Source organism: Scyliorhinus canicula, chromosome 5, assembly GCF_902713615.1.
Source record: "Scyliorhinus canicula chromosome 5, sScyCan1.1, whole genome shotgun sequence".
NCBI lineage: Eukaryota > Metazoa > Chordata > Chondrichthyes > Carcharhiniformes > Scyliorhinidae > Scyliorhinus > Scyliorhinus canicula.
The window spans coordinates 222,636,825-222,656,102 of NC_052150.1; the positions used below are offsets into that span (position 1 = coordinate 222,636,825).

At 47.1% G+C, this 19,278-nt stretch overlaps 1 protein-coding gene across 1 annotated transcript in view; it reads right to left on the minus strand.

Moving 5' to 3' along the window:
• The window catches only part of naprt (nicotinate phosphoribosyltransferase), a 43,350-nt gene extending 25,375 nt beyond the window's left edge, over positions 1-17,975 (minus strand). Inside the window, 6 exon segments of the mRNA XM_038798580.1 lie at positions 1,864-1,979; positions 3,491-3,539; positions 3,541-3,622; positions 5,633-5,715; positions 14,679-14,806; positions 17,604-17,975. Of these exon segments, the coding sequence (XP_038654508.1) occupies positions 1,864-1,979; positions 3,491-3,539; positions 3,541-3,622; positions 5,633-5,715; positions 14,679-14,806; positions 17,604-17,811 (666 nt within the window). The 5' untranslated portion in view covers positions 17,812-17,975.
• Between the last annotated feature and the right edge of the window lie 1,303 nt (positions 17,976-19,278).

A 19,278-nucleotide genomic window follows, 5' to 3' on the forward strand; every position in this document is an offset into this window, starting at 1 on the left:
CCGGTCCACTGTTCAGGCGCTATGTAGACGACTAAAGGCCCCAGTATGGCGAGCAGGGCCTCCTGGTGGGAGTCCGCTGCCTGGCCTAATGGACAAGGCCGAATATATCCAGAGGAGGTGTGAATGACAGAATGATGAGCTTGAATCCTGTTGAACAGAGAGACATGTTGCTCAAGCTTTTCATCTCTCACTCATCAGGACAAACACAAGAATACCAAATTTCAAACTAACACAATTTATACTCCAGCAGAAAAGGGTACTGATTGGTTAGAAAGTTGATTCTGATTGGCTGAGCTGTTGCCTTGGAGAAAGCAATGGTAAACCGTAGGCTCTCCAAGCTCCCGGGTAATTCAAAAAGATGCAAGACTTGAACATATTTCTTTTGTTTGCAGAGAATAGGTCCCTGTGTATAAATGTATGTCACCTCTAGCAGGTGCAAACATTACAAGGTAGTTGACCATCTTAAATTGCTTGTTGGTGTAACTATTAACGCACTCAGGATTGTACAGAAAGCGCTGCCCAATCGCAGGATAATGGATCAGTCATTCATCAAGTCATTTGTGTAAAGTAGTTCTACAATCTGGTTACTGATATTCCTCAACTGGGTGACCTTTCTATTTATTTATTCTTTCATGGGATATGCACATTACTGGCATTTGCCCAACCCTAACTGCCCTTGAACTGAATGGTTCGCTTGACCATTTAAGAGTCAACCACATCATAATAATAATCGCTCACTGTCACGAGTAGGCTTCAATGAAGTTACTGTGAAAAGCCCCTAGTCGCCACATTCCGGCTCCTGTTCGGGGAGGCCAGTACTGGAATTGAACCCGAGCTGCTGGCCTTGTTCTGCATTACAAGCCAGCTGTTTAGCCCACTGTGCTAAACCAGCCCATATTGCTGTGGGCCTGGAGTCACAATTAGGCCAGACTGAGTAGGTATGGCAGATTTCCTTCCCTAAAGTGCATATGAACAGATGGGTTTTTACAACAAAAAAAGAAAGACTTGCATTTATGCAGCACTTTTGCACTTTCTATAACTAATGGACATCTTTAAGCGCTTCAGGGCTAATAAAGAACTTCTGAAGTTCTGCACCCAAGCAGGCAGAGGGCTCCTCAGTTAATGTCTGAAAGGCAGCACCTCCAAGATTGCAGCAGTCCCTCAGTTAAGGCGGCTCGGTAGCACAGTGGTTAGCATTATTGCTTCACAGCGCCAGGGACTCGGGTTCGATTCCCGGCTTGGGTCACTGTCTGTGCGGAGTCTGCACGTTCTCCCCGTGTCTGCGTGGGTTTTCCCCCGGGTGCTCCGGTTTCCTCCCACAAGTCCTGAAAGACGTGCAGGTTAGTTGAATTGGACATTCTGAATTCTCCCTCTGTGTACCCGAACAGCCGCCGGAGTGTGGCGACGAGAGGTTTTTCACAGTAACTTCATTGCAGTGTTAATGTAAGCCTACTTATGGCACTAAAGATTATTATTATTAAATGCAGGTCTTGCCAGCAATGCCAACAAACTGAGAATTAATATTAAAAAGGAATGATATAATTTTCTTTTTAAATTTAGAGTACCCGATTATTTTCTCCAATTAAGGGTCAATTTAGAGTTGCCAATCCACCTAACCTGCACATCTTATGGGTTGTGGGGGTGAGACCCATCGGGGAGAATGTGCAAACTCCACACGGACAGTGACCCAGGGCCGGGATCGAACCCGGGTCCTCAGCGCCAAAGACAACAATGCTAACCACTGTGCCACCGTCTGCCCCTGATATTATTTTATAATATATGTTTTGTATTGTCATATGTTTTTACTATCTTGTGTAACTCGTCATTGGATTAGCCTCAGGATTAAGGAGAGGAAGCACTTACCTGAACCTTGACCTCTGACATTGATGTGAAGGAAGTGATGTATGAATGCGCCATGGAGCCAAACAATGGAATCCCATAGAGTTTCCCAGCTAGGACATTACTCGTGCCATCGAATCCTGATGGAAAACAGGTACAAAATAAAAACATGCGTCCAAAAGCGATTTTCCAATTTTCATTTAAAGTTAAGTTGGATTCTAATTAGTTTGGAACTGGGGTGAGTTATCGGACGTATGTCGGTATCGGGGCTGGGTTTGGGGTTGTGTTTCGGATAGACTGAATTTTGTTTATTGTCACGTGTACCGAGGTACAGTGAAAAGTATTTTTCTGCGAGCGGCTCAACGGATCATTAAGTGCGTGAAAAGAAAAGGAAATAAAAGAAAATACATAATAGGACAACACAGGGTACACAATGTAACTACACAAGCACCGGCATCGGGTGAAGCACACAGGGTGTAGTCTTAATGAGGTCAGTCCATAAGAGGGTTATTTAGGAGTCTGGTGACAGTGGGCAAGAAGCTGTTTTTGAGTCTGTTTGTGCGTGTTCTCAGACTTCTGTATCTCCTGCCTGATGGAAGAAGTTGGAAGAGTGAGTAAGCCGGATGGGAGGGGTCTTTGATTATGCTGCCCACTTTCCCCAGGCAGCGGGAGGTGTAGATGGAGTCCATGGATGGGAGGCAGGTTCCTGTGATGGACTGAGCGGTGTTCACGACTCTCTGAAGTTTCTTGTGGTCCTGGGCCGAGCAGTTGCCATACCAGGCTGTGATGCAGCCAGATAGGATGCTTTCTATGGTGCATCTGTAAAAGTTGGTAAAAGAGTTAATGTGGACATGCCGAGTTTCCTTAGTTTCCTGAGGAAGTATAGGCGCTGTTGTTGTGCTTTCCTGGTGATAGTGTCGACATGGACAGATTTTTGGAGATGTGCACCCCTAGGAATTTGAAACTGCTAACCATCTCCACCTCGGCCCCATTGATGCTGACAGGGTGGTGTACAGTACTTTGTTATGTGGAGATGGCAGGTCGGGGTGATATCAGTGGACTGTGCGCCTGGAGTCACATGTAGGCCAGACCAGGCAAGGATGACGAATTCCCTCCCTAAATCTCTCTGCCTCTCTTTTCATCCTTAAGTTCCCAGCTCTTTGACCCATCTTCAGCAACTTCGTATAATCATTCCCCCTTTGGCCCAGCATCCGTTTTCTTTCACCGCACCCCCTCTCTGAAGGCTCTTGGATGTTTTTCCACTCGCTTTGTCAATGGACCTGGCAAAGCTTTTCCCTGGGATTGGGAGCGAAATTGGGATTTAGAATTGGAATTTTGTTTGGGGGTGGGTTTTGGAATCTGTTTGGGGTTTGGATTAGAGTTTGGGATTGGGATTTGGTTTGGGATTGGCAATTCAGTTTGGGCGTGGATTTGGAGTCTGTGCTCGTAGGTGACGTTGGAATATTAGATCATGGACATCATCAGCCAGCTACTTATTCTCTTAGAAACACAGGCAACACCCCGGCCCTATAAATCCCTCCCTGATCATTCGAGAATTTGCATCAATTTTACATCAATTATTCCCTTCACGGTCGGATTCTTGCAGCATCGCAATAGGACAGAGAATGATGTATTTTACCATCGACCTCACCTCCTATGTATGAGTACTTCGAGGCTGAGACACCGCCATCCGGACCTTGCTGCCCTCCTCAAGCCGAGCTCCAGGAGACGCTTCTCTGGTCCAGCCGCCAGTCTGAATCTGGTAGCGTTGGTGGCCACGAGGCTGTGGAGACAAGGATGGTTACCAATTTTCAACCCTCACCTCTTGAAGCTCACTCCTGGGTGGCCCCACGGAATGTGGAATCGAAAGCTACAAGGGAGCTCCCAATACCATCAACGGGAAGTTCTGGGGATTCTGGGCATGAGTGGCTTCTACTGGAAATTCATTCCAAATTAAAAAATATATATATTTTATTAAGGCATATGTAATTATTATTTTTTTAAATTTAGAGTACCCAATTCATTTTTCCAATTAAGGGCCAATTTAGCATGGCCAATCCACCTACCCTGCACATCTTTGGGTTGTGGGGGTGAAACCCACGCAAACACGGGGGGGGGGAATGTGCAAACTCCACACGGACAGTGACCCAGAGCCGGGATCGAACCAGGCAACTCGGCGCAGTGAGGCTGCAGTGCTAACCACTGCGCTGCCCTTGGCATATATCATTTTAACAACTGTCAAGAGGAAAAACAACAAAGTAAATAACACCCACCCACCCAACAATCAAACCCAACCAACATAGCTTACAAACATAATTCCCCAAATCCCTTTTCCCACTAACTATTTCCCACCTCAACCAATCCCCCATGCCTCCCTCTTTCGTTTTACACCCCCCCCCCCCCCCCCCCCCCCCCACCTCTCGCTCTGCTGACAGTTTAATTCCTCCAAAGAAGTCGATAAATGGCTGCCACCTCCGGGCGAACATGATCTTCTGAAGCCTGAGAAACCCGGCCATGTCACTGACCCATTCTCCTGATCGTTGTGGATGGCACGGTTGCTTCGCGGCTCCGGGGTCCCGGGTTCGGTTTCGGCTTGGGTCGCTGTCTGTGTGGAGTCTGCGCATCCTCCCCATGGCTGCGTGGGTTTCCTCCGGGTACTCCGGTTTCCTCCCGCGGTCCAGGGATGTGCAGGTTGGGTGGATTGGCCATGAAAAATTGTCCAAAATTCTATGATTAACCTAGGGCAAAAGTTCGGCGCAACATCGTGGGCCGAAGGGCCTGTTCTGTGCTGTATTTCTCTATATATCTCGGGGTTCCAAGTCCCTCCACGCCAATAAGATCCGTCTCCAGGCTACCAGGGAGGCAAAGGCCCAAATATCAGCCTCTCTCGTCCCTGGACTCCCAGGTTTCCCGACACACCAAAGGTCGCCACCTCTGGACTCGGAACCACCCTTGCCTTCAGTGCCTCCAACATGGTTTAATAACCTTGCGTGGAATCACTCCTGGAGTGAAATATCCTTTCTTCACCATTATACAAATTTCAAAAATGTTTTTGTGATTTCTGTCCAGTATCTCGGCAAATGTTGGGGTCTGATTGGGGATGGTAAGCCTCTGAATGAGGGCCTCGATTGTAGTCTTTGTTGCAATATCACCTCTAGCCCCTCTAAGTGACACATCCGCACACCCAAAGGAAATGAAAAACGTGCATTTATATAGAACCATTCAGAACCAATGTGTTAGTTACCTAGATTATCCATTTTTTGATCTTGGTTAACAGTGCGCTGGGATCGTTTACATCCAGCAGAGACCAATTCTGACTGTTCAGCTCACACCATATAAAAGTTGGTAGAATACAGATATCAGTCTGTGAAGCTGACACAACTAACACGGAAATGGTAGAAGGGCTCAGTTTAATGTTGCATCTGAAGCACCTCTGACAGTGCTGCATTCCCTCAGCACTTGGACAGCCATTTTGATTTTTGTTCTCAGGTCCTGAAGAGGGACTTCAATCCGGAACCTTGTGATTCAGAGGAGAATAGGCTACCAAACGCTGACGCACATCCGGAACTTACTGCACAGAGCAGAAACAGGCCACAATCGGCAAAGAGAAGTTTGAGTAAATATTGTCTGTAAACATGTGAAAACGTGACTGTACGGACATGTGAGCTTGTCACTGTGCAACCGCTTGACCGTGTTAAAATGCGATCATGTCATCATATCGCAGAGGGCTCAGAAACACCTGGAGAGAAACCATGAAAATTAAATACTAATTAAATCAACGGTGCACCCTAACCTGGCATAATTCACCAAAGTGAGCAGTGGTGTTTCGAGAATCTGAAGAATGGGCAGAGGCCCCTCGATTTCCAACATAGCGACCTGGGGAGAGAGATTCTCACATTAACACCCCTCACAGACTGACAGAGATTCACATTAACACCCCTCACAGACTGACAGAGATTCTCACATTAACACCCCTCACAGACTGGCAGAGATTCTCACATTAACACCCATCACAGACTGACAGATTCACACATTAACATCCCTCACAGACTGACAGAGATTCTCACATTAACACCCATCACAGACTGACAGATTCACACATTAACATCCCTCACAGACTGACAGAGATTCTCACATTAACACCCCTCACAGACTGGCAGAGATTCACATTAACACCCCTCACAGACTGACAGAGATTCTCACATTAACACCCCTCACAGACTGGCAGAGATTCACATTAACACCCCTCACAGACTGACAGAGATTCACACATTAACACCCCTCACAGACTGACAGATTCACACATTAACACCCCTCACAGACTGACAGATTCACACATTAACACCCCTCACAGACTGACAGATTCACACATTAACACCCCTCACAGACTGACAGATTCACACATTAACACCCCTCACAGACTGACAGATTCACACATTAACACCCCTCACAGACTGACAGATTCACACATTAACACCCCTCACAGACTGACAGAGATTCACATTAACACCCCTCACAGACTGACAGAGATTCACATTAACACCCCTCACAGACTGACAGATTCACACATTAACACCCATCACAGACTGACAGAGATTCTCATTAACACCCCTCACAGACTGACAGATTCACACATTAACACCCCTCACAGACTGACAGAGATTACACATTAACCACCCCTCACGACTGACAGATTCACACATTTAACACCCCTCACAGACTGACAGAGTTCCACATTAACACCCCTCACAGACTGACAGATTCACACATTAACACCCCTCACAGACTGACAAGATTCACAACATTAACACCCCCTCACAGACTGACAGAGGTTCCCACATTAACACCCCTCACAGACTGACAGAGATTCTCACATTAACACCCCTCACAGACTGACAGAGATTCACATTAACACCCCTCACAGACTGACAGATTCACACATTAACACCCCTCACAGACTGACAGATTCACACATTAACGCCCCTCACAGACTGACAGAGATTCTCACATTAACACCCCTCACAGACTGACAGAGATTCACACATTAACACCCCTCACAGACTGACAGATTCACACATTAACACCCCTCACAGACCGACAGAGATTCTCACATTAACACCCCTCACAGACTGACAGATTCACACATGAACACCCCTCACAGACTGACAGAGATTAACATTAACACCCCTCACAGACTGACAGATTCACACATTAACACCCCCCACAGACTGACAGATTCACACATTAACACCCCTCGCAGACTGACAGAGATTCTCACATTAACACCCTTCACAGACTGACAGATTCACACATTAACACCCCTCACAGACTGACAGAGATTAACATTAACACCCCTCACAGACTGACAGAGATTCTCACATTAACACCCCTCACAGACTGACAGATTCACACATTAACACCCATCACAGACTGACAGAGATTCTCACATTAACGCCCCTCACAGACTGACAGAGATTCACATTAACACCCCTCACAGACTGACAGATTCACACATTAACACCCCTCACAGACTGACAGATTCACACATTAACACCCCTCACAGACTGACAGAGATTAACATCAACACCCCTCACAGACTGACAGATTCACACATTAACACCCCTCACAGACTGACAGATTCACACATTAACACCCCTCACAGACTGACAGAGATTAACATTAACACCCCTCACAGACTGACAGAGATTCACATTAACACCCCTCACAGACTGACAGAGATTCACATTAACATCCCTCACAGACTGACAGAGATTCTCATTAACACCCCCCACAGACTGGCAGAGATTCACACATTAACACCCCTCACAGACTGACAGAGATTCTCATTAACACCCCTCACAGACTGACAGATTCACACATTAACATCCCTCACAGACTGACAGAGATTCACATTAACACCCCTCACAGACTGACAGAGATTTCCACATTAACACCCCTCACAGACTGACAGATTCACACATTAACATCCCTCACAGACTGACAGATTCACACATTAACACCCCTCACAGACTGACAGATTCACACATTAACACCCCTCACAGACTGACAGAGATTCACACAGGAGAGAGTGGTTAAATTGGGGAATCATGCATTTTACCTATGCTTACCTGCCTTCTATTCTCCTGTCTCATCCTGCTTAATTAACAAACATCTATTAATGAACATTTTGAAAATATTATTGACTCCCGCCCTCAACAGCTTTTGAAAGGGCAGAGTTCCACATTTCCACTGCTTTTTGTTTGAAAAGTAATTCCCTGAATGGCCTGTTTCTTGTTCCTGGGCTGACCACACTATATCCACCCGACCGATTCCTCTACTCCTGATCAACACGTCGCTTAGAATTCAGACACCACTTCATCTTTTTGTTTAATTTTTCCAATTAAGGGGCAATTTAGCATTGCCAATCCACCTACCCTGCACATCTTTGGGTTGTGGGGGTGAAATCCACGCAGACACGGGGAGGATGGGCAAATTCCACACGGACAGTGACCCAGGGCCTAATTAGTTGCTGATGTCTTGGTGTACAGGTCCACAGGTCACTGAAAGGGGCAACACAGGTGGGGAAGGTAGTCAAGAAGGCATACAACATGCTTTCCTTCATTGGCCGGGGCATTGAGTATAAGAATTGGCAAGTCATGTTGCAGCTGTATAGAACCTTAGTTAGGCCACACTTGGAGTATAGTGTTCAATTCTGGTTGCCACACTACCAGAAGGATGTGGAGGCTTTAGAGAGGGTGCAGAAGCGATTTACCAGGATGTTGCCTGGTATGGAGGGCATTAGCTATGAGGAGCAGTTGAATAAACTCGGTTTGTTCTCACTGGAACGACGGAGGTTGAGGGGCGACCTGATAGAGGTCTACAAAATTATGAGGGGCAGAGACAGAGTGGATAGTCAGAGACTTTTTCCCCAGGGTAGAGGGGTCAATTACTAGGGGGACATAGGTTTAAGGTGCGAGGGGCAAGGTTTCGAGGAGATGTACGAGGCAAGTGTTTTACACAGAGGGTAGTGGGTGCCTGGAACCCGCTGCCGGAGGAGGTGGTGGAAGCAGGGACGATAGTGACGTTTAAGGGGCATCTTGACAAATACATGAATAGGATGGGACTAGAGGGATACGGACCCAGGAAGTGGAGAAGATTTTAGTTCAGACGGGCAGCATGGTCGGCACAGGCTTGGAGGGCCGAAGGGCCTGTTCCTGTGCTGTACTTTTCTTTGTTCTTTGTCCTTTGTACTCAGGGGAACACAAAGCCAGGTGTGTGCAACCTGTCCCCATAATTGAATGTTTTAGCAGCGACACTGGCCCCAGGTTCCAGGTGAATGCAGCAACCGGCAATGCTGAGTTCAAGATCAGCGTCCTGGGGAATAGGTCAGGGAGATAAGGATGAAACATGCCATGGTAACCGAGCGGGCAAGTTCACAAACAAGTCATCCGATCCATCATATGAACTGTAGGAGAGGAGTAATGTACAAAATCAATATATATTTCTGCTGGAATGCAAAGAGAGGGCATCATATTTTCATGCGACAGAAACAAAACTGAAATGAAATATCCATCAGGGTGACTGTGGTAGTATGGCTAGAGAGATCATATTACCGGAGAACCAAGCTGCCATTGGTACAGCAGCCTCGCTGCCCATTGGCCCAGGCACGTCATGTGCCTCTCTGCCAATTGGTTGTGGCTGGTCAGGTGACTCCCCGCCGATTGGCTGAGAGGTTGGTAGCTCCGCCTACAAGGTGTGGTATAAGAGCTCGTACTGGCTGGCAGTCGGCCTTTCTCTGCATGACCACTGCCGGGCTCACATCTAGCGGATTAAAGCCTGTTGTTTGGAACTTCACTACGACTCGAGTCCAATTGATGGTGCATCAGTGGCACGGCTGCCTCGCAACACCGGGAACCTGGCTTCAACAAGGCCAACACTTGTTGCCCATTCCTAGTTTCCCTCAAACTGAGTGGCTTTTTTTTGAGAGTCAACCACGTTGCTGTGGGTCTGGAGTCACATGTAGGCCAGACCGGGTAAGGATGGCAGATTGCCTTCCCTGGAGGACATTAGTGAACCGGGTAGGTTTCTACGACAATCAACAATGGTTTAATTTGACTTCTAATTCCATCATTTGACTTCTAATTCCAGATTTTTATTGAATGCAAATTTCACCATCTGACAAGGCGGGATTAGCCTGGGTGTCTGGATTACTATTCCAGTGACAATAGCACTATGTCACTGCCATTCCTGATGGGTCACAGTCTGTGCGGAGTCTGTACGTTCTCCCCGTGTGTGCGTGGGTTTCCTCCGGGTGCTCCGGTTTCCTCCCACAGGCCAAAGATGTGCGGGTTAGGTGGATTGGCCGTGCTAAATTGTCCCTTAGGGTCCAAAGGTTAGGTGGGGTTATGGAGGTAGGACGGGGATGCGGGACAAGGCAGGATGCTCTTTCAGAGGGTCGCTGCAGACTCATCAACAAATAGCCTGCTTCTAAACTGGAGGGATTCTATCATTGAAACACAGAGTCACACAGACACACACACACACACACAGACACACACTCACACAGAGACACACACTCACACAGAGACACACAGAGACACACACAGAAACCAAAAATATATCCAAGAACAAAGAACAAAGAAAAGTACAGCACAGGAACAGGCCCTTCGGCCCTCCAAGCCTGTGCCGACCATGCTGCCCGTCTAAACTAAAATCTTCTACACTTCCTGGGTCCGTATCCCTCTATTCGCATCCTATTCATGTATTTGTCAAGATGCCCCTTGAATGTCACTATCGTCCCTCCTTCCACCACCTCCTCCGGCAGCGAGTTCCAGGCACCCACTACCCTCTGTGTAAAAAAAAGCTATTTATAGAGGTGACCAGGTGTGTAGATGAGGGAAATGCATTTGATGTAGTCTACATGGACTTTAGCAAGGCTTTTGATAAGGTCCCACAAGGGAGACTGATACCGAAGGTAAGGGCCCAGGGGATCCAAGGTAATTTGGCAAATTGGATCCAGAATTGGCTGAGTGGCAGGAAGCAGAGGATGATGGTCGAGGGGTGTATTTCTGACTGGAAACCTGTGTCCAGTGGGGTCCCGCAGGGATCAGTGTTGGGGCCCTGGCTGTTTGTGGTTTATGTAAATGATTTAGACTTGAATGTAGGAGGGTTGATCAGTAAGTTTGCGGATGATACAAAAATTGGTGGGGCGGTAAATAGTGAGGAGGATGGCCTTCGATTACAGGAGGATGTAGACGGGCTGGTCAGATGGGCTGATCAGTGGCAAATGGAATTCAATCCAGATAAGTGTGAGGTGATATCGTCGACCTCGTAAAAACGGCCCAAGACATTTGCTCAGCTTGCAAGCTTGATGCTGAAATAGGTTTGCATCATGGCAGCACGGTAGCATTTTACAACAAAAAAAAAGAAAGGCATTTATGCAGCGCTTTCCACAGCGAGTGACCATCTCAAAGCGCTTCAGGGATAATAAAGAACTTCTGAAGTTCTGCACCCAAGCAGGCAGAGGGCTCCTCAGTTAATGCCTGAAAGGCAGCACCTCTAAGATTGCAGCAGTCCCTCAGTTAAGGCGGCTCGGTAGCACAGTGGTTAGCATTGTCGCTTCACAGCTCCAGGGTCCCAGGTTCGATTCCCGACTTGGGTCACTGTCTGTGCGGAGTCTGCCTGTGTCTGCATGGGTTTCCTCCGGGTGCTCCGGTTTCCTCCCCCAGTCCAAAGATGTGCAGATTAGGTGGATTGGCCATGACCATTCCCGTACCAGCCTCCCTGGACAGGCGCCGGAATGTGGCAACTAGGGGCTTTTCACAGTAACTTCATTCAAGACTACTCGTGACAATAAGCGATTTTCATTTTTCATGATAAATTGCCCTTAGTGTCCAAAAGGGTTGCTGGGTTGCGGGGGTGGGTGAAGGTGTGGGCTTAAGTGGGGTGCTCTTTCCAAGGGCCGGTGCAGACTCGATGGGCTGAATGGCCTCCTTCTGCACTGTAAATTCCATGAATCTATGATGGACTTGGACAGGACAAACAAGGCAAGGGAATACCTGATAAACTAGGAAATACCGAGGATCAGTATGTACACCGTCCCTTAAGGTACCAGAGCAGGTATATACAGTGGTTAAGAAGACATATGATACACTTATTAGCAGAGGCATGAAGCTTAAGAGTGGGGATATTATGCTGGAACTGTATAAAACTTTGGTGAGGCCACAGCTAGAACACAGCTAGAGGCGCAACATCGAGGGCCGAAGGGCCCGTACTGCGCTGTAGTGTTCTATGTTCTATGTTCTATTGTGTGCAGCTCTGGAATCCACATTATAGGAGGGATGTGGTAGCCACTGGAAAGGGTGCAGAGGAGATTCACCAGCAGGTTGTCCAGGCTGGAAAGCTTTAGTTATGACGAGAGATTGGATAGATTGGGGTTGTTTTCCTTGGAATAGATGAGACTGAGGGGGGACATGACTGAGATGTATACATACACATACATACATACACATACACATGTGTATACATACACATACATCAACAAACACACACACATACACACACATCAACAAACACGCACACATACACACACATCAACAAACACACACACATACACACACGTAGACATCAACAAACACACACACACATACATCAACAAACACACACATCAACAAACACACACACATACACACATACATCAACAAACACACGCACACATACATCAACAAACACACACATCAACAAACACACACACATACACACATCAACAAACACACACACATACACACACATATCAACAAACACACACACAAACACACACGTAGACATCAACAAACACACACACATACACACACACATAGAGATCAACAAACATACACACACATAAACAAACACACACACATAAACAAACACACACATAGACATCAACAAACACACACACACACACACACACACACACATCAACAAACACACACACATACACACACACACATACACACACACATCAACAAACACACACACACACATACACACACATACACACACATCAACATCAACAAACACACACATACACACACATACACACACATCAACATACACACACATCAACAAATACACACACATCAACAAACACACACACATACACACACACATCAACAAACACACACACATACACACACACATAGACATCAACAAACATACACACACATAGACATCAACAAACACACACACATGCACATGCACACATCAACAAGGGCAGCACGGTAGCATTGTGGATAGCACTATGGCTTCACAGCTCCAGGGTCCCAGGTTCGATTCCGGCTTGGGTCACTGTCTGTGCAGAGTCTGCACATCCTCCCTGTATCTGCGTGGGTTTCCTCCGGGTGCTCCGGTTTCCTCCCACAGTCCAAAGATGTGCAGATTAGGTGGATTGGCCATACTAAATTGACCTTAGTGTCCAAAATTGCCCTTAGTGGGTTACTGGGTTATGGGGATAGGGTGGAGGTGTTGACCTTGGGTAGGATGCTCTTTCCAAGAGCCGGAGCAGACTCGATGGGCCGAATGGCCTCCTTCTGCACTGTAAATTCTATGAAACACACACACATACATACACAAACACATCAACAAACACACACACACATACATCAACAAACACATACACACATACATCAACACATACACACACACACATCAACAAACACACACACATCAACAAACACACACATACACATCAACAAACACACACACACCAACAAACACACACACACACCAACAAACACACACACACATACACACACACACATCAACAAACACACACATATACACACACACACACACACATCAACAAACACACACACATACACACACACATCAACAAACACACATATATACACACACACATCAACAAATACACAGACGTCAACAAACACACACACACACATTCACACACACAGACACACACACATCAACAAACACACACACATCCCCACACACACACACACACACAGACACACACATACATCAACGAACACATACACACACAGGCACAAATACACACACATCAGCAAACACACACACATACAGACACAGACACACACAGACACACACACGTCAACAAACACACACACATACACACACACACACATACACACACGTCAACAAACACACACACATATACACACACACACACATCAACAAACACACACACACATATTCACACACACAGACATACACACACATCAACAAACACACACACATACACACACACAGACACACACATACATCAACGAACACATACACGTACACAGGCACAAAAACACACACATACAGACACAGACACACACAGACACATACACACACACACGCAGAGACACACACAGACAGACACACACACACGCAGAGACACACACAGACACACAGATGACACAAACACACGCAGAGACACACGCACATACACACAGACACACACACAGACAACACAAACACACGCAGAGACACACACAGACACACATACACACAGACACACACAGACACACATACACACAGACACGCAGAGAGACACGCAGACACACAGACGACACAAACACACGCAGAGAGACACACAGACACACACACAGACAGACACACACACACACGCAGAGACACACACACACATACACACAGACACACACACAGGCACACACACACACACACACACATACACACTGACACACACACACACAGACACACACAGACAGATGCAGACACAGATAGACAGACAGAAGCAGACAGGACAATAGAGACACAGTGACAGCCACCTGCTGTAACAGGCTGGGTGTTGCCAGTTTTTCTTCCTCCCTTACCTTTGGAAAGACGACTGATCCCTCAGGCACAGCTCTCAGGGTGACTGTTGATGTGTCCATTTTGCGCAGATAATCGTAAAAACCCTGTTCTGTAGAAGGGGGGAGCACCGACTGCAGAAAGTTGACATCTGTGGCAAGGAAGAGAAAATGAAGCTCCCCTTTAGTCACAAGTTGGCGCTGTGTCACTGGGTGAACCTTCAGAAATTGGTCAGTGCCCCAGATGTTACATAGAACAGTCCCGCACAGAACAGGCCCTTCGGCCCTTCGACTGGAGATTAGCGCCCATGGGCTGCATCCGCACACCTAGACCCAGCCATTGCAGGTCTGCCCCTGTTAACTGAGAGTCACCACGTGGCCTGGTGATAACTAACCAGTAACTAACCAGCTTGTCCAGTATATAATCACTGGTAGAACTTCAATCACTGGTTAGGAACATTGGGACATCCATCTGTTGAACTCAAAACCTCCACTCAGTGAGTCAATGACTGACCTGTAGCTTAACCATCATTTCCTCATCTTTGTACATATCCTTTGCCCAATATAAATCTACTGATAGTAAAAACAGAGAATGATGGAAATACCCAGTTAACCGTTCAGATCAATGACCTTTAGTCAGAACTGGATGAAGGGATGCATTGGGCTTTAAACAAGCCCATCACAGAATTACAGAGCTGTTCTGTCGCAGAATGAGTCTATTCGGCCCATTGTGTCTGAGAAGGGCCCTCCGAATGGGCAATTTGCCTGGCACCATTCGCCCACCATCTCTCCATAACCCTGCAAAATTTTCCTTAGTCCTCATGAGTGCCCAGCAGAGGGCAGCACGGTGGCACAGTGGGTTAGCACTGCAGCCTCACGGCGCCGAGGTCCCAGGTTCGATCCCGGCTCTGGGTCACTGCCCGTGTGGAGTTTGCACATTCTCCCCGTGTCTGCGTGGGTTTCGCCCCCACAACCCAAAGATGTGCAGGTTAGGTGGATTGGCCACGCTAAATTGCCCCTTAATTCGAAAAAATGAATTGGGTACTGTAAAAAAAATTTTTAATGAATGCCCGGCACAAAGAATTGACTAAACTTCATTCAGAGCGATGTGAATCTTTAGAATTCTATACCCCAGGGGGCTGTGAATGCTCCATCATTGCCTGTACTCATGACTGAGGTTTTAGGTTGCTTAGGGATACTGGGGGAAGTTGGCTCTGAGGTAGATCAGCCAAGGTGGTACTGAATGGCAGAACAGGCTCAAGGGGCTGAATGGCCTCCTCCTGCTCATATTCCTCGTGTCCTTATTCTTAGGGGCTGTTTAGCACACTGGGCTAAATCGCTGGCTTTGAAAGCAGACCAAGGCAGGCCAGTGGTTAAGAAGACATATGATACACTTATTAGCAGAGGCATGAAGCTTAAGAGTGGGGATATTATGCTGGAACTGTATAAAACTTTGGTGAGGCCACAGCTAGAACACAGCTAGAGGCGCAACATCGAGGGCCGAAGGGCCCGTACTGCGCTGTAGTGTTCTATGTTCTATGTTCTATTGTGTGCAGCTCTGGAATCCACATTATAGGAGGGATGTGGTAGCCACTGGAAAGGGTGCAGAGGAGATTCACCAACAGGTTGTCCAGGCTGGAAAGCTTTAGTTATGACGAGAGATTGGATAGATTGGGGTTGTTTTCCTTGGAATAGATGAGACTGAGGGGGGACATGACTGAGATGTATACATACACATACATACATACACATGTGTATACATACACAAACATCAACAAACAGACACACATACACACACATCAACAAACACGCACACATCAACAAACACACACACATACACACACACATCAACAAACACACACACACAACAAACACAAACACACACACACACACATACACACACACATCAACAAACACACACACATACACACACATATCAACAAACACACACACATGCACACACATAGACATCAACAAACACACACACATACACACACACATCAACAAACACCCACACATACACACACACACACATACACACACATCAACAAACACACACACATACACATACACACACATCAACAAACACACACACATACACACACACACACACACATACACACACATCAACAAACACACACACATACACATGCACACATCAACAAGGGCAGCACGGTAGCATTGTGGATAGCATAATGGCTTCACAGCTCCAGGGTCCCAGGTTCGATTCCGGCTTGGGTCACTGTCTGTGTGGAGTCTGCACATCCTCCCTGTATCTGCGTGGGTTTCCTCCGGGTGCTCCGGTTTCCTCCCACAGTCCAAAGATGTGCAGATTAGGTGGATTGGCCATACTAAATTGACCTTAGTGTCCAAAATTGCCCTTAGTGGGTTACTGGGTTATGGGGATAGGGTGGAGGTGTTAACCTTGGGTAGGATGCTCTTTCCAAGAGCCGGAGCAGACTCAATGGCCTGAATGGCCTCCTTCTGCACTGTAAATTCTATGAAACACACACACATACATACGCAAACACATCAACAAACACACACACATCAACAAACACATTTAGGTTTTAGGTTGCTTAGGGATACTGGGGGAAGTTGGCTCTGAGGTAGATCAGCCAAGATGGTACTGAATGGCAGAACAGGCTCAAGGGGCTGAATGGCCTCCTCCTGCTCATATTCCTCGTGTCCTTATTCTTAGGGGCTGTTTAGCACACTGGGCTAAATCGCTGGCTTTGAAAGCAGACCAAGGCAGGCCAGCAGCATGGTTCGATTCCCGTAACAGCCTCCCCGAGCAGGCGCCGGAATGTGGCGACTAGGGGCTTTTCACAGTAACTTCATTTGAAGCCGACCCGTGACAATAAGCGACTTTCATTTCATTTTCATTCTATTGCGCAATCCTTCCTCCCTCTCACAGGAAGCGTTTTAATATAAGTTTCACTGCCTTACCTTCCTCAGTAAACTGGAATTTGGAGAGGAACAGCAGGCAGTCCTGGAGGCCAGCGAAAATGGTGAACTCCCCCCCCAGGGGGTTTTCTCTGAAGTATAATTCAAACACAGCGTTCGTCTCCTCTCTCCCACATTTCCAATATCCGTAGGCCATAGTGAACTGGTAGAAATCAGTGAGCAAGGGCTGTACTGCGCTGTCTCGCATCATCTTTCAGGCTGAATGCGAACTTGGAGAGACTGTACTTGCCACAGCACACTGTGTGCTCCCAGCACTCAATCACACACACACGCAACCCTGTACGAGCACGGCTGTGTTCACAGCAGTCAATAACGTACACACACAAACGCATGGATGACAGGATGTTCCTTGCTGTGCTATGAGGCAGCACTTGAACAACACCCTGCTCTCCCCCACACAGAGTTCTGGGAGTTGTAGTGCTCAAGTTACAGCGACACTTGGGATATGAAGCGTCTCAAGCTGTCACACCCCAGGCAGGTTTGACTCATTCTGTCTTATTTTCGAAGCATTTTCTCTCTTTGTTGAACAGAAATGTGAGTGTGTCTGTGCGTGTGTGTGTGTGTCTCTCTGCCTGTGCATGTGTGTGTGTGTGTGTGTCTCTGCCTGTGCGTGTGTGTATCTGTGTGTGTGTCTGTGTTTGTGCGACTGTGTCTGTGAGCGTCTGTGCGTGTGTGTATCTGTGTGTGTGTCTGTGTTTGTGCGACTGTGTCTGTGAGCATCTGTCTGTGCGTCTGTGTGCACCTGTGTGTGTGTCTGTGTTTGTGCGACTGTGTCTGTGAGCGTCTGTCTGTGCGTCTGTGTGCACCTGTGTGTGTCTGTGTTTGTGCGACTGTGTCTGTGAGCGTCTGTCACTGTGCGTGTGTTAGTGTGTGAGTGATTGTCTGTCTGTGTGTGTCTGTGTGCGTCCGTTTGTGTGTGTGTGTGTGTATCTGTGTGATGTCTGCATGTGCATCTGTGTGTGTATCCATGGGTGTCTATGTGTGTGTATGAATGTCTGTGTTTGTACGTCTGTGTGTGTGTCTGTGTGAGTGCGTGTAAGTGTTTGTGTGTTTGCTTGTGTGTATGTGTGTGGAAGTCTGTGTGTGTCTATTTTTGCGTGTCTGTGTGTGTGAATGTGTTTTTTTTTAATTTAGAGTGTCCAATTATTTTTTCCAATTAAGGGGTAATTTAGTGCGGCTAATCCACCTCCCCTGCACATCTTTGGGTTGTGGGGGTGAAGCCCACGCAGACACGGGGAGAATGTGCAAACTCCACAGTGACCTGGGGCCGGGATCGAACCTGGGTCCTCAGCGCCCTACCCAGCAATGCTAACCACTGCATCATCGTGCTGCCCAGTGAATGTGTGTATGTCTGTGTGCTGTGTGTGTCTGTGATTGCGTGCCTGTGAATGTGTCTGTGTGTGTGAATGTGTGCGTGCCTGTGTGTGTGTGGCTGTGTGTGTGAAAGTGTGTATGTCTGTGTGTGTCTGTGTTTCTGTGTTTGTGTGTGTTTGTGTGTCTGCGTGTGTGTCTGTGATTGCGTGTCTGTGTTTGTGTATGTATTTGTGTGTGTGTTTGTATGTCTGCGTGTGTGAATGTGTATATGTCTGTGTGTGTGAATGTGTGCGTGTCTGTTTGTGTCTGTATTTGTGTGTGTATTTGTGTGTCTACATGTGTG